This window comes from Alnus glutinosa, chromosome 11 (assembly GCF_958979055.1).
Source record: "Alnus glutinosa chromosome 11, dhAlnGlut1.1, whole genome shotgun sequence".
Classification (NCBI taxonomy): domain Eukaryota; kingdom Viridiplantae; phylum Streptophyta; class Magnoliopsida; order Fagales; family Betulaceae; genus Alnus; species Alnus glutinosa.
This window is the reverse complement of record NC_084896.1, coordinates 11510011-11527159: the sequence shown is the minus strand read 5'-3', so window position 1 is coordinate 11527159 and position 17149 is coordinate 11510011. Positions and strand designations below refer to the sequence as shown.

The window sequence follows — 17149 nt, the reverse complement described above, 5'->3', positions numbered from 1 at the left end:
AAGTAAAAGAAAGATAAATTGGAGAGATATAGGGGATTAATTTCACTACTAACCTCATAATGATGGTAAATTGCATTTAAAATTAGAATTTCACATACATGAATGATATGACTCATGCGATGACGTCAAGAAAATTCTTTTATTAAGAAATAAGAATAATCTATCTTTGGTTGGCACGGATCGTCCACCTAATCACTAAAATACAGTACAATCAGTCTTCCCTAGGTATGAGCTATTAAATCTTATAATTAGCATACATGTAATCAAGGGAAAAGTATAACTCATTTTTCGATAAGCATAAGTTGTTCTACCTAAATTAAACTAACTATGGTGTAAAACAATTCATCCTTCTTAGGCATGGCCTATCAAACCCTCTCGATTTCGTATCCATTAAAACCATTGTAAAACCATCATCTATACGATCACATAAAATACAAAGGTTGAGTTCAATAGAAATAAACAACTTTCTATGACAAGATAAAAGCTTTATCAAAATTGAATATAATCATTAAAACACAATCTCAAGGTTAAACAACCATCATTCATATGCATAAAATGCCTAAAGAAAAACACAATTACACCATTATTAATTGGAAACGGTTATATCAATACTCTCGAGGAGAAATCTATCCCTAGAAGCTGCTGAAATTTCTACACTTTTCTCCCAATGATGAGAATCAACATGCACCATTAAAGGATCCATTGCATGTTCCAGTTGAGCCTATTACTATAGCAAGATTCAAGAAGATCAAAGAAGCACTTAATGGGCTGATTCAAGAGATTTGAGGTTATTCTAAAACGGGGCATTCCAAGTTTGGCCCAAAGGAATATGAAGGTGTAATAAATTTAATCCAAGCTATTAATGGGGCTGATCTTGCTTAATTAGGCGTGGATTAATGGCTGAAATTTCCTTAGAAATGGTGTGGATTAATTGCTGATTATGGCTTGATTTGAGGTGGAATTAGAATGAGAAGGTGGCTGATTGACTTTCTAAGTTCAGACCAATTAATTGGCTGATTGACTTACCTATTTCATACCAATTAATTGGCTAATTGACTTCCCAATTCTATACCAATTAATTGGCTAATTGACTTGCCTATTATTAGTGCTAAATTTTAAGATCATATGTTTTTAGTCCTTTTTTTTCATCTATTTTCTTATTTTTGAAATACGTTAGTTTCCTTTTCCTTATAGTGGGCGTGTAGGACTGAAAAGGTTACAAATAGTCTGCACTCATTGTAATGAAGTATCATTAAATCGAAAATGTAAGATTTATTTTCTTCTATTGGTTCTTCAGAGAACTTGTGAACTTATCAAGGATTCTTCCTTGTGGCATTCAAATTTTATACCTTCGATTTATGATTCACTTATAATCATTGGGTCGGGGTTTGTTATTTTATAGCTTCGGTTCGTGATTCAATTATAATCATTGGGTCGGGGTTTGTTACTTTAGACCTTCGGTTCGCGTTTCATTTATAAACGTTGGATCAAGGTTTTCTTTTATCAAAAATCTAAATTTTAGCTTTCTTGGGCAAATATGCCAATATTGTTTGTTGGGGTCTCAAAGCGTGTTGATTGAGGTTCGCATCATCTCCCAAAACCTAGCCACTAACCCTATTGATTTCTACTATGTAATGTGGCTTGCTTCTAATGCACGAATATAAGGTGTATTTATAGAGTACAAGAGAAACCCTACTCCAATCTGTGGTCTTTTAGAACTTCTAGTTCAAGTAGGAGAAGGAAAACTTCATTTCTTTTCTGGTTTTGCCTTGCTGTCAGTTATGCCACATTAATGCACTGAGCTCTTTGTTACTACGCTCTAGCTCAGTTGTGCACTTGAGCCTATTCTGATATGAGCTCAAGCGCATCAAGCTGGTGGATTCCTACGCTTGCTTGCATGGGACTGTGCTTAAGCCTTCCTAATGTGCGCTCGAGCGTTGTGGTACTACTCGAGTCCTTTGAGGTGTGCTTGAGTGTTTTGTCTTGCAAAGTGCTAGATTTGTTTTTGCTGGATTTGAAGCTTTAAGACCGAAGGATTACTTGTGTTTTTCCCTTCGAATCCTGAGAATGCTTAAAACATAAAAGCAACACAAAACATTATATCACAATAAAACTAAGAGGCTAACATATGCAAGTTAAGAGGCTTAAATGTGCAACATTCAATGCTCATCAAAGGTGGAAAGTTTTAATTGTAACTATGACTAGATCTTTTAGGATATATTACACATGTGACTAACACTTCCTGGGATCATGACACAAGCACCTTCACTCCTACCCAACAAACTAAGGTACCTTTCAAAAAATTTACGTCACTAGTTGAGGGCAAGAATTTTGCATACTCTATGTTGAAGGGTGTTGGGAGTTGGGCTGCCAGCTATAAGCACAATCGCTATTGAAGAAGCTAGCCAGGTAAAGCCCACCAGCGATTAGAATCCATTAACAACATTCGCAAACTCAACGCTCGAGTACTAATTAGGGACCGCCATCATTCCTTGTTATCAAGGCTCATTGTCAATCGGGAATCAAACGCAGTTGTCTACTCCGATTACCATCAAAAGTCTCCACTAGCACAACTTACGAGATTCTGTCAAAGATTGTTTAGACTCGTATTAAAAAGGGTATCTTTGAACTATCCCTCTAATTCGGCGATTCCAGAATACATTTACAATGCACATGACAGTCTACAATACTCGGACATGACCAAAGTGCCTTCAACTCCTCAAATCAAGGAGTAAGGACACTACAACTTATTGACACGTATCATTTGGCAAAACCCCCTGACCTAAGGACTTGAAGGGTATGAGGATTAGCTATCATTGTGGCATTCAATGCTTGGCTCCTATATAAACCACACGATGCCCAGGTACGCGGGATCTTTTTGATCTTTCTCTCCGCCTTCCATAGAAAAAAGAGAATACTCGAAGTTCAATGACCATTAACCTTTAAGGGGTGATGACTGACTTAGGCATCGGAATTACCTCCCGCCGGCACATCCCAACAAGCTCTTTTAACGGACTTTTTTCCTATTTTGCAAAAGCAGGTACGTCAGCAACTAAAAACTGTCTGAAAAAAAGGGGTGCGTGGAACAGAAAAGGCCTGGACCACCTCTGAATTCAATTAAAACCAAGTATTTAGAAACCATATACTTTCTCCCCAACAAAATTTTGTACTATGGAGCAGCCTAAGTTATGAGGGTCCTTACCGGCTGCCTCATTCTGTGTACTTGCCCTTAGTACAACATATGTAGCCAATGCCCCCCTTTGTTGCCAGAACAATAATCCTAGTCCCAAGTATGCATCCAATTTTTTTTTAAAAAAAATAATAATAATAAATAAATAAATATGCTAGGCCGCCTTTGCCCTCTTCACCCCTTTGGCTTCTTGCCCATCCTTTGTCGCCTTATTTCTCTGCTCATTGAAAAAAGCTCATTCTCTATTCTAAGCATGGTTGTTGTTTGTGTGATGGCCTCAAAGGAGAAGTCCAGGTTGCATCCTTAGTCTCCAGCCCTAATTCCCTCCTTAACGTTGATTTTTACAGGTCTCTCTCTCTCTCTCTCTGTGAATGAGTGTGTGTTGGTTTTGTCATAATTATTGTTTCAGCTTCAGTAATTGCAACTATTTTAGATGTCATGAAATATTTGCGAACATATTTTCCACTTCACATAAACGGCCATTGGTAATTGCAACTATTTTATGTTGCACTTGGAGTGTGGGATTAGTACTAATGGCGGTTTGAAAATTTACCATCTAAAGGTCGTTTAGCTAGTTAATTATAGCATGTGCAAGTATGCGCCATTATATTATAAAGGATGCAACATGTGATTCACAACAAAATTGACTAGTTTCTTGCAAATAAGTTGCTTGTTTGTATTGAAATGAATTTTATTCCACTTAAAAAAGCATAAACTACAATTTCATACATTTTTTTTTTTTTTTTTTTTGGGTAATAGTGCCTACATGTTATCTTCCTGCTATATCAATCTTAGCACATATTTATTGAAGTACAAATCAGTCAAAATTATTTTTAAAAGCGTTTAAAATAGGCTCATTACCTATTTGCAGATAGCGGATAATAACCGCGATAATCACATAAATGCATATATCAAAAAGTGATATTCGCATTTTGCAAAAACGGATGTAGATACTGCAAATAACCACACCTGTATTCCCATGTCTCAGAAAGGTGGACTACATTTAGTTTATTTTTTCTGTTGTTTTATTTTTATAATTTTTTTTTCACTTGTTTAATTTTTTTATGAATGATTTTAAATAGCATTTTAAGATGTTAAATTCGAAAAACTTACATGCGCCGCATGTGAGAAATGTTTCGTAAGGGGATAATAGTTAGAAGTGTTCAAATATCACATTTTAAAGTCTAGTGGTCTAAAATACCAAAGGGGTCGTTTGGGATAGAGATTAAATTATATAATTTTTCTTTGCTAACAAAAAACTATTTATTAAAGTCCAATTATATATATAGAACAATCCAAGAAAAATCCAAGATCGCATTCATAAAGCATAAGTACATATATATATATATATAGAGAGAGAAATGATCCCTACACTCATTTCTCACAACAGTCCCACAACAAGCTGACGTGGCTGGTAACATTTTATTATTTTTTCTGTTTTGTTTTCTTTTCTTTTTGTAAAAAAATAATAAAACATTATCAGCCACATCAGCTTGTTGTGGAGCTGTTGTGAAAAATGAGTGTAGGGAACATTTTTCATATATATATTCACCACTACCAGGAAATATATAGCACAAGTACATATTCATATTATAAAAAGGGATTTTTATAACCCTAGCTTAATTTTATACAGAGACAACAGAATGATGGAATACTTCTGTTTGTGTGTTAAAATTATATGTATACAAAGTACAGAGATCTTCTGAAAAGTTCATCAGGAAAATTGAACCAATCTTTAATGAAGATTTGAGTTCGCTTGAGATAAAACTCAAACTTCAAATTGAACTAATCTTTTCTTTTCTTTTCTTTTCTTTTGGTTTTTGTTTTTGTTTTTCTTTTGCCCATTTTCCCTTTCTAAAATATCTTACAATGAGCTTGACCAATCTTGTTATACAGTATGCGGTAGTATACGTGACTGTCCATTCTGACCTTTATAAAGAAGCACTACAGTGCAAGAGGAAAATTAGCCTGTGGCCTGCCATCTGATAATGAAATAACAGGATCCAAAAGGCTGCAGAATTACCCCATGATTTATACATCGTCTCCGTCAAACCAGGGTTAATCACCATCATGATGAAGAGGCAAAGCCATTTCCAACTAGGGGATTGCCATCTTCAACTACTTCGACAGGGTTCTTTTCTGCCCAAACAGCTGCGTCTTTATAGCCAACCTCAAAGAGCTGGTCAAGAACATAATCTTCTGCAGGCTCAAGTGCCCAATTGAAAAGCTGAAATGTTGTGGGGAATAGAATGTCATTGGCTTATCCTCAAAGAAATTGTGGATAATTCAATCAAAGAGTTACAAGATTACCTCTCGGGGACTAGCCCTATTTTCAGGATTGCAGTCTGGACTGATTCCGATCTCTTTCAATCCCAATCGACTGGCTGGAAAAGCACAAATACGAACCTGCAAAGCAACAAGGCTCAGTTACATACTACCTCCAGGAGGAACATCATATATGTGCTTTGCACAGACGTATCTTGTTTAGTTTCCATAATATTTTGAAGACCCAAATTCATAATATTGTCATTACAAAACTAATTTAGAGCCACAATGATAATTTGCACGACTCTACCTGATTTTTCGACTTTAAAAAGAATCATCCATGAGACAGGATATGAACTCATTAAACTCAATGAATGCCAGAGCATACTATAGATAAATGTGTTCATGCTCATTTGACATTCTTTTGAGGAGAAAATAAATTCAATCCCGTTACCACAGAGAGTCTAAAGACACTACAAAATAATGTCATAATAGTGTTTATTATTAATAAGTATATTCTGAGATGCCCAAACACCCCCATAAATCATTGCTTTTGAATTTGAAAGTACTTCCAGAAAAGAAGTATTCACGTGATAGAATAATAAGCAAAATACCCCAATTCAAGTAGAAGTGATATTAAAAATCAAGCAAGCAAATGTTTCAGAGTTTGGCAGAATTAGCAAACACCAGTCACAAAATTTAAAAAAGAGAAGAAAAAATAAGATCAGAGGCAGAAGCAGAAGCATGCAACACACTAAGTTGACAATGAATAATTCAGAGGACCTTCAGAAAACAATCCCAATAAGGAATCACTGTAACTGTCATACATTTTTCCCAAACATTACTCTGTTACTACTTAGAAAATAAATTAACTCAAGTACCACATAAGTAATTTATGCAAATGCATTGATTATATGCAATGAGCTACAATTTATAAGGCTTCCCTTCATATTAAATATCTGGTATTACAACATTGGAAAATAACTTGGTCACTATAAATACCGTCTGTGCAGCAGAGGTTGGTGGCATAAACAACGTCAAACCACCATCAATACAGAGTCTATTCCGAAACATTGTAGCTGGCCTTGGTGCAAGATACCTGCACTGAAGTATATTTTCAGTTCTACTACATGTATTAATACAGTAGAAAACATTTGCAAACCAAAATGATATATTTACTAATCACCCTGGAATAAAAGAGGAAGTGAAAACCGCATTGATGAGATCTTCCTTGGAATCATACTGATCAACCAATAAACCCCGAGGTCTCCAGAGAATCTGGGTTACAGCAACTGTAACAAAAGAGACCATAATAAGGAGTGGCATGTAGAAATGAATTGAAAAGCGAGTTGTTCCAAATGGAGAGAAAAAGCAATCTAATCAATCTTGGAACGCCTGCTATATATATATATATGCAGGCACTCTATAATGCTAGGAAAAGCCTTCTGAACCAAAAGTGGAGCTTTAAAAAGGCTGCATTACAGCGACATCTCTGAGGCCACAGGAACCAGCAAACACCTCCCTCCAGATATTCCATCATTTGAGACACCCAACCCTCCCAGCAAAACATGTATGATTAAAGTAATTTATCAACAATTTTATGCTCAAATCACAATTTGTCCAATTTCTTGATGGCTTGGGTTTTTGAGGGTTGTTGGGTTTTCTTTTTTCTTGTAAGCTGCTTTGGTAGTTCCTGTGTATGCTTCATGTGTACATAGGAGCGCCTTACGCTTTTTTTATAAAATCTTTATTACTTATCAAAAAAGAAAATGATCAATACAAATACATTTAAAGGATTCTTATACACATAATTTGTTAATTTGAAGTTTTTGACCCTTTTAAAATGTTCTTCAAAAATTTTGAAAATACCTTTCATATCACTTTTATATATATAAAAGTAATCGAAATATCAATAAAAGCATAAAGTGCTCCCAGGTAAAGATGTCGCATTTTCACTTTAATTTCCTTAGCAATTAAGCATGTAATTCATTTACACGCGCCACTCATAAGAGGATGACCCAATCATAACAATCAATGCTAGGAAAACTGCATGGTAAATTTCTGACTCTTGATCTGTATTCATATTGTCCTTTATAGCTTGTATTATTTCTTCTCCTTAACGGGGGTTGGTGGAAGGATAGAAAAACTTGCAAACTTCTGCATATCTTCTTCCGTTCCTTTTTGTCGGGAAAGTTTCCCATATCAATGCAAGGTATATAAGAAAAACATGAGGAAAACAAAAGCAAAAACAACAAAAAAAAAAAAAAAAAAAAGAAAAAAAAAAAAAAAGGAAGCAATCTGCATCATCAGATTCCCTAGTATCCAGGCAACAATATACGAGGAAAATCTCCAGCACTGTAACCCATTTATGCATTTCATTGCCTTGTTTCTTTATAAACTGCATTTAATCTTTTTATTTTTGTTTCTTTTCATTACAAAAATATAGGGGAATACTACAGGTTCTTCTGGTAACTTCCATAAGCTACTTCTTGAATCTGAAGCGGCAGATTTGGTGCAAGATATCCATGAGGTACCAATAATAGGCCCCCATTCCTTTCCCTCCATAAGCACTATAGATATACATTTACATATATGCACATTCATACATATACTCAACCATAAAACTCGAGTCAAAAGAGTTAGCCATAGCAAAAATTTCTAGACACATACCATAATATGCACATTTAAGGAAACCGAACAATTCTTACCACGAACCCTACCACTGGACCTAATATGAGCATCATCTGGCAGAAACTTGTCAAGAACATCCCGAAGAACAGCCTATGCAAAGAGACATTGGAAAAAATTAAGATAGTTTGAGCAAACACTTTATATTAATCAAGTTGGCTCTCTATTGCCATAGTGCTGCTAGTTTAAGAGCTTTAGATTCACAAACTTCCAAAAATCAATATTGTTAGTATAATTGACTTTTTTAATCCCATATTTATCTATACAAATGTGTGAAAAACAAAATGAGTGGGTCCTAACTATCAGTTTTGTTAACAGTATCAACACTTCCTCTTAGGAAGTTTCTCACCTTTTGTTTGCAGATGATACACTTATTATGTGTGATAGTGAACATATCTATAATCTAGATCACATTCTCCTATGCTTTGAGACCATTTTGGGATTGAAGATCAAGCTCCAAAAATCTGAGTTAGTCGCAGTTGGGGAGGTTCCTAAGATAGAGGAGTTCGCTGGTATTCTCAGTTGTAGAATTTCTTCTTTTCCTATGAAATACCTGAGTCTTCCTCTAGGTGCCCCCTTCAAATCAAGAGCTATTTGGGATCGGGTAGTTGAGAGAATGGAAAAAAGGTTGGCTAGCTGAAAAAAGATCTACTTGTCAAAGGTGGGGCATCTTACGCTCATCAAGAGCACGTTATCTAGTCTTCCTACATACTTTTTTTCCCTCTTACCAGCAGGTATAGCTAGGCGATTGGAGTGCCTTCAGAGATCTTTGGGATGGTCCAGGTGGGGATCCCAAAATACATCTGGTTAATTAGAAGACAGTTTGCAACCCTGTTTCCAAAGGGAGGTTGGGTATTAAAAAGTTGATGGTATTCAACAAGGATCTTCTTGGTAAATGGCTTTGGAGATTTGGGCATGAGGACCATTCATTATGGAGACAGGTGATTGATTCGAAGTATGGGCTCAAGAGAGGAGGTTGGTGCTCAGAGGAAGCTCAAGATCCTTATGGGGTGAGCTTTTGGAGGAATATTAGAAATGGTTGGGGTTCTTTTTCCAATTTTCTATCCTACAAGGTTGGGGATGGTTCTCACATTAGTTTCTGGCATGATGTATAGTGTGGAATAGAGCCACTTAAGCATTCTTTTCCATAACTCTATTCCCATTGCTCGAAACAAGGAGGCCTCTATGTCTAATTATTTAGACCTATCCAGTTCCTTTATCCATTGGAACCCTAGTTTCATTAGGGTTGCACGTGATTGGGAACTGGAATCTTTTGACTCTTTCTTTAGTCTCTTGTATTCATCGAAAAGACGCATCCGAGGGAAATGGACAACTTGTTGTGGACTCCTTCTAGCAGCCAGAGATTTATAGTAAAGAGTTATTCTACTCTGTTGCAGTTATGTGAGCACAGTTCTTTTCCATAGAGAAGTGTTTGGAAGGTTAAGGCGCCTCCTCGCGCTGCTTTCTTCTTGTGGACAACAGCACTTGATAGAATTCTCACGGTAGATACCCTTAGAAAGAAGGGCTTCTCTTTAGCTAATTGGTGGCTTCTGTGTAAAAAGAATGAAGAAAAGACTAATCACCTTCTCATCCACTGCTTGCAAGATCTGTCCACAAGCTAAGGGTCATCAATTGCCGTTTTCTTCTTCTACTTCCAGCATTTGTAAACCTTTAGAATTAGTTTATTCCGATGTATGGGGACCTTCCCCAACTCTTTCAATTAATGGAAATCGGTTTTATGTGTCCTTTATTGATGCTTATAGTCGTTACACTTGGGTTTATCCAATTCAAGCTAAATCTGATGTTATGCCAACCTTTCTCCAATTTCAAACCATGGTTGAACGTCTACTAAATTCCAAAATAATAAGCGTTCAATCTGATTGGGATGGCGAATATCGCACCCTTCATTCGTATTTTCAAACTCATGGCATAACTCATCATATCTCTTGACCTCATACACACCAACAACAAGGATGTGTAGAAAGAAAACATAGGCATCTTATTGACACTACTCTAGCTCTCTTGGCTGAAAGCCATCTCCCTCAAAAAATTTGGGATGAGGCTTGTCTCACTTCATGCTATCTTATTAACCGTTTCCCAACACCTTTGTTACAAAATAAATCACCTTTTGAGAAACTTTTTAATCAAATTCCGGATTATAAGTTTCTTAAGGTGTTCGGCTGTGCTTGCTTTCCAAACTTAAGACCCTATAATTCTCATAAGTTTTCTCCACGTTCCAAAGAGTCTCTTTCTTGGGTATAGTCAACATCATAAAGGCTATAAATGTCTTCACATTGATTTTGGCCGGGTGTACATCTCCCGAGATGTCATCTTCCATGAAGATCAATTTCCCTTTGCTGCTGTCTCTCCTGTTTCTCCTTCTCCTTCACCAGTTCAGGCACCGGTTCTTCCTCCTTTACTTCCAACACCTCCTGTCACTTCTCAGCTACAAATTCCAGCAGTTGTCTCTCCTTCTAATTCTTTTTTGAGTTCTCCTTCTCCTACCTCTGCTGAGATTAGCCTGCCTAATTCCAACTCTCACACGAATAGTCCTCCTGTTCGGGTACATCCCATGTGTACAAGGTCAATGAATCACATTTTTCAGCAAAGGCAACTTACAGATGGCACCATCCGATACCCAGTTCCACAGGTTTTAGTGGTAGAAACAGATTCAGCTCTTATTGAACCAACTTGCTTCTCCAATGCAGTAAAAGTTCTGGAATGGAGAAATGCTATGCAAGTTGAATTTAATGCTCTCCTTCAAAACCAAACCTGGTCTCTTGTTGCTAAGCAGCCTTCTCAGAATCTTGTATGCTGTAAATGGGTATTCAAGCTTAAGAGGAAAGCTGATGGGTCCATAGAACGACATAAAGCACGTCTAGTTGCTAAGGGCTTTCATCAACAGGCCGGTGTTGATTTTGGAGAGACCTATAGTCCTGTTGTCAAGCCTACAACCATTCGGACAGTTCTTTCTCTTGCCTTTTCAGCAGGTTGGTCAATCAAGCAGATTGATATTCAGAATGCATTCTTGCATGGTTTTCTATCCGAGGATGTATACATGGTCCAACCACCTGGTTTTCTTCATCCCAGCTTTCCTAATCATGTGTGCAAGCTTCAAAAGGCGATTTATGGCTTAAAACAAGCCCCCCACGCTTGGTTTTCTCGCCTCAGTAATAAGTTACTTCAGATTGGTTTTGTGGGTTCTAAGGCCGACACTTCTCTCTTCATTTATTGCACCAAGACAGTAACTATTTATCTCCTAATTTATGTCGATGACATAATAATCACAGCATCGGATCCAGCTGCAACTACAGAACTTTAGAAGCTTCTCGGTGTTGATTTTGCCGTAAAAGAATTAGGTGCTCTTCACTATTTTTTAGGTGTTGAAGTCAATAAAGTTGAAGCGGGTCTTCTTCTCTCTCAGAAACGATATATATTGGATCTCTTGAAGAAAACAAAAATGCATGAAGCCAAGCCTATCTCTTCTCCAATGGCGTCTTCTTCAAGTCTCTTTTCCTTCTCTGGTGATCCAATGGAAGATCCAACCCTATATCGCAGCACTGTAGGGTCATTACAGTATCTCTCTTTCACCAGACCAGATTAGGGTTTGCAGTAAATAGAGTGTGCCAGTTTATGCACTGCCCTCTTCAGCATCATTGGCAAGCAGTTAAAAGAATCCTTCGGTACTTGAAACACACGCTTTCTCATGGTCTTCTTATTAGCCGTACTTCTTCTCTTCAGTTGCAAGCATACTCGGATGCTGACTGGGCTAGATGCCCAGATGATCGACGATCCACAGGTGCATATTGTGTTTTTCTTGGTTCTAACTTGGTGTCTTGGAGCTCACGCAAACAACCTACAGTATCTAGGTCCTCAACAGAAGCAGAGTATAAAGCAGTTGCAAACACTACTGCCGAACTCCTATGGATTCGTGCTTTACTTCAAGAACTTGGAATCAGTTTACGTTCTCCACCAACTCTTTGGTGTGATAATATTGGAGCTACATACATGTCGGTTAATCCAGTTTTTCATGCTCGTACAAAGCATGTGGAGATCGATTTTCACTTTGTTCGTGATCGAGTAGCTGATAAATCCTTGGAAATCCGGTTCATTCCTAGTTCAGATCAACTTGCTGATGTTCTTCCTAAACCACTAGTCTCCCAACGTTTTCAGCACCTATTTTCAAGCTCAACGTGCGATCTTCCCCATTGATCTTGCGGGAGGGTATTAAGGATCCTACCTAGGAAATCAACTTCTACTCAAACTCTAGTGTTAAGCTAGATAAGGTTCAGTTATATTAGAATTCAAACTCTATGATAGATAGATAAGAGATAAGTTAGATAAGAGTTCTAGTCCTATTGAATAGGAAGTAGATGCAGTTATGTATTGTTATTCAAACTCTCTTGTATTCTTCTATATATATCAATGAGAACTCACATAGATGAGCACGGTTTAATAGCCAAATTATCATTGTTCTATCAGATAGGATTCCACTTTGCAACAAGAAAAATCCATAGTACAGATTGTACCATGATAAACCATAGACCCACATTTTGAACTGACATGTTTGAATTGATGAACTTCTTTTCTACCCTCTTTATTTTTTTTTTATAAGTAATAAATTTTATAAAAAATAAAAAATAAAAATAAAAAGTGTAAGGTGCCTCTACATACATAGGAAATATATACAGAAACGAACAAAACTGCCCACAAGGAAAAAACCCAAATAAACCCTCAACCCTAAGACCCTAAAACCCAGAACCCACATGGAGCATACACGCTACAGCACGTGATTCTTGCCTTTTCCTCTCCGAGAAGACACGCTTGCATCGCCGTAGTTAATAGAGCTATTTAGGTTCAACACCTCCTTCCTACCTTTGTTCTTTGGACACGCAAGCTTTACAACCTGAAAAAAGGTCCTCTTCAATGGCATCCTAAAACTCCAACGGGGGATCCTCAACCTTCTTTCTACCCTCTTTATCCTAGATTCTTCATTAATTCTCCATCTTAGATCAATTGCTTTCCAAGGGTTTTACATGTCTCCCTCTCTGCCTAAACTCTTGGTAGCTTCTCTGTTTTCGTCTAGTGTGGAGGGAGGAGAGGCACTCCTCTCCTCCATCCTCTTCCAGCTTTCTTCAAAGCTTAGGTCTAGGGGTCTCTCTTCTTCTTTTTGTTCTTTTTGTTTTGGGCTTCTCTGTTTTTGAGTTTAGATTTGCAGTGGTTGGGTGTTCTTCAACATACTTACACCCCGCTAGAGGCCTCGCCAACCTATTCCGGTCTTTTCCATTGACGCCGCTACTGTGAACACTGTCGTGCCGATGTTTGTGGGTATTTGGGTCTTTTTCTTGGGTTGTAGATCTACGGCAATTGGGACCTCCTCTCCGTGCACGTGCCTCACCGGAGCACTCTCCGTCGCGTCCCGGCTCTTCCCCACCGTCGGAGCAACAGCCGGTCGCCACCACGAGCCGTGTACTGGCGCGCGTGACCGAGAGAGTATCTAAAGCTTGGGAGTTAGATCTACGGTGTTTGGGGCCTTTTCTCCGTGCACACGCCTCACAAGTGGCTTCTCCGGCAAATTCCGCGTCATCTCCAGACAGTTCCACGCCGGCACCGAAGGCCGCCACGCACTAGCGCCACTGCAATTTTTTTTCCTGTAGCTCTGGTTTTTTCTTTGTTATTTGGGTTTGCTTTGTAATTTGGGCTTGCTTTGTATTTCGGCTTGGGTTTTGGGTGGTGGTTGTGTGGGTTTTTGGTGTTTTCTTTGGGGGTTTTTGGGGCAGGTTTGAGTGCTTAATAGGGTTTTTCTGGGGGGCTTCTTTTGTATCTTGGGTGTTTGATGGTGTCTGTTGGGGGCTTCTAATGTATTTTGAGTTTCATGTGGGTTTGTAGATCCTTGTGGGTTTTCTTGGGTTTTTTATGTAGGCTAGCTGAGTTGTTTCTGTGTATACTTCTTATGTACTTAGGGTCGCCTTACGCTTTTTTTAATGAAATCTTCTTACTTATAAAAAAAAAAAAAAAAAAAAAAAAAAAAAAAAAAAAAAAAAAAAGGTTTTACATATATAATCGGAATTGCCATTTGCAAAGTGATGGTAAGAAAGGTTAAGGGTAGCATTGAGAGATTTCTAAAACTTCAAGGACCAAATAGAAATAATCAATAGCTCAGGAACAAAATTTGAATCTGAAACAGAGCAGGGACTAAAATCATATTTTGACCCAAAAATATATCCATAATCCATTCAAGTTTAATACAGTAGTTTCTAAGTCCCATACATACTCACTTACCATACGAACCTTGTCATACAAAGATCATATTGACTATAAAAACAAGAATGATTCACAATGTCTATTCTCAAGACAACTTTCACCACTGGATGTAGCAGGACTTTTTGTTCTACAACGGCATATCTTACACTAATTAATTTCACAAATTGATCTTAATACTGCAGAAAAGCCAAAAAAAAAAAAGTAAATATAATCTGTTGATAAGGTCCAGATATAATCTCTTGACACAAGTATGTCAAAATACTCTATCTTGGACATCAGATATAAAGTATATGTATTTCTCAGCATATAAGGGTATCTTAATGTGTTCTGAGGGTCTTTTTTGTTTTTGGTTTCAAAAAGTGTTCTGATGTGAAATTTAAAAACTGTTTTTAGAAGTGTTTTGTGTTTTGAAGAGTGTTTTATGTTTTAAGTTGTTTATTAATGTATTTTTCTTGAGAACAGAAAACAAAAACAAAAACAAAAAAAAAAACAAAAAACATGGCCTAATGTTCTATACCAATGAAGGTGCGGGAAAGGCTAAGAACGCCACTACTAATGTAGACATTCATTTTGATAAGAGTAGAAATTATCAATCAGATATGAAGAGGCTCAAATTCCTACAAAGAGAGATCAATGTTGGATCACATGCACTGAAACTATTAAGAATTATGGTAATTACTGACCCAGACAACCATTTACCACTATTCTTCAAACATGAATCAATTAAAATATTACTCGACCTAGAAATATCAGTACTGAACCATATATCCTTTGCACAACTGAAGAAGTGACACTGTGACATACCCCAAGCCGAAATGCCGTCCCTCTATTCCGGCAATCTTCAGCCAGTATTTTGGTAGCTTTCAATGCCTCTTGCATACTGGCTCCAGAGGCAACTACCGCACAGACTATCGCACCCGCTGAGGAACCAGCTAAAGGTGTGGTTTCCTGTATCAGAATATACATACTGGTTATGAATGCCGGAGTAAATATTGAAAACAAAATGTTGAATATAAAAAACTTACGAGTGTTACTACCAGTAAAATGATTTTGATTAACTTTACCCCAGATAAAGCAAGGGGGATGCTTTTAAAGAAACGAACGAAAACACAAGACCAGAAAGATATAGGAACTTTCAGGTCCCAAGCTGTATTCGCTATCAAAAAGCAGAACACAAGCACACTCTAACCTCGTCACTAGTATATTCAACCTCTCAACTATAAAATTCTCTTTGAAGAACGCGTTGATTTATAGATGCCCACTTGTGCTTTCAAACTTATATGTACCATCAACAAAGGGGTCCATTTTAGCAAAAATTGAAAGACCCTATTCTAGAATCACAAAAACCAATACACATAAGCATTTGTACTAGAAAAGCTTTAAGGGAATAAACCCTGTTTTTTTTTTGGCACCATTCATGGTTTAAAACACACAAAAGAGAATTGTCCACTCGTTGTTTCGCAATAAATTTTAAAATCCCAATACGTGGAAATTCTTCAAATTCACATTTAACCATTCCACAGTTGTTTACAAAAAAAAAAAAAAATATAGTAGGAAAAATAATAACCTTGATATAACCCTTCTCAATGAGAAACTGAGCGACCCCAAGATGGTAGGGAAACAAAAGGCCAGCGGCGGAGAAGCTAAACCCGGGGCTCGTAACGACACGGCGTCGGCGCTCCGCCTCCACGTCCTTGACGCGCTGCTCCCATATCACCTGGGGCTCAGCCTCGTCCTTCACCACTGCCCCAATCCTCTCATCGTACGGCCCAGAGTCCTCCAACATCACCACCGAGCCCATCTCGCCGTTCGGCCCTCTCCTGGGCCTCTTGACGAAGAGACGCGAGGCCAGCCCCAGAAAGAGCTCCCCGGTGGCCACCGCAAACGATTTCTTGTCGGAGGTGGAGTTGTTGGTACTGCAGGATAGGGTTTGGGTGCGCCGAGGGAGGGTGCAGAAGCGGGTGAGATTAGGGTTGGAAGGGAAGGAGGAGTGAGAGCGGGAGAGAAAGAGAGAGGAGTGGGAGAGAGCCATGAATGGAAAAGAACAGGCTCTGGTAGGTTTCCCGTTGAAATGCATTATTTATTTTCTCAAGTATGCTTTGTTTGTATTGCCGGCGGAGGAGGGTGTGACTGCGACGCGGGTTTTGATCGGTTTTCGGCAATAGCAACGCTGCCAATCGGTTTTGTTTTAAAAAATTTGGGTTAAACCTCACATCTCACATGTACATATGTTTTTTTTTTTTTAATAACATACCAAATCACCGCCTCAATTTCAAAATATGTGATAATTAGTACTTCTTGTTAATAAAAAAAATCTAGTTGGTATTTTCCATTTAGCCTCCGTCTATTTTTTGGAAAATGATAAAAATACTCACCGTGCACAACAAATATACAACAGTAAAACACAATAAAGTGGGGCCTACACATTGGGCTCACTCCATTGTGTCTTGGTGTTGTGCACTGTGAGTACAAGAATCACTTTTCTTATTTTTTTTAAGGAAAATGATATTTATACAACACATGTACAACAACTTCACAACACTCCTTCACATGGAGGTGGGCCCCAATGTGTAGGGTCCACCCCCATGTGAGGGAGTGTTGTGAAGTTGTACCTGTGTTGTGTAGGAAACAATCATCTTTTTTTAATGGTCGTGCATGTCACTTCCATTAAAATGTTGATACATATCCCTCATTCCGCGTGTTTAGTTTACCATCCCCATGGACCACTTATCACAAGTAATA

The 17149-nt window shown here is 37.9% G+C and overlaps 1 protein-coding gene across 1 annotated transcript; it reads right to left on the bottom strand.

The window, feature by feature from the left end:
- Positions 1–4834: 4834 nt before the first annotated feature.
- Positions 4835–16600, bottom strand: LOC133882602 (uncharacterized). Its single transcript, XM_062321805.1, has 7 exons — positions 15975–16600; positions 15212–15355; positions 8164–8236; positions 6642–6747; positions 6458–6554; positions 5501–5596; positions 4835–5417 (listed from the first exon to the last, which is right to left on the bottom strand). Exons 1-7 carry the CDS (start codon positions 16482–16484, stop codon positions 5259–5261), a joined length of 1185 nt encoding a protein of 394 aa, XP_062177789.1. The 5' UTR covers positions 16485–16600; the 3' UTR covers positions 4835–5258.
- Positions 16601–17149: the final 549 nt, after the last annotated feature.

What these genes read in the sequence shown, in the direction of transcription:
- LOC133882602 (XM_062321805.1), bottom strand. Translation starts at nt 16,484, where the DNA reads ATGCATTTCAACGGGAAACCTACCAGAGCCTGTTCTTTTCCATTCATG. An exon ending in ACTTCCTCTTTTATTCCAGG is followed by an intron (nt 6,555 to 6,641) that starts GTGATTAGTAAA and finishes ACTTCAGTGCAG; the next exon opens with GTATCTTGCACCAAGGCCAG. An exon ending in CAACCTCTGCTGCACAGACG is followed by an intron (nt 5,597 to 6,457) that starts GTATTTATAGTG and finishes GTTGCTTTGCAG; the next exon opens with GTTCGTATTTGTGCTTTTCC.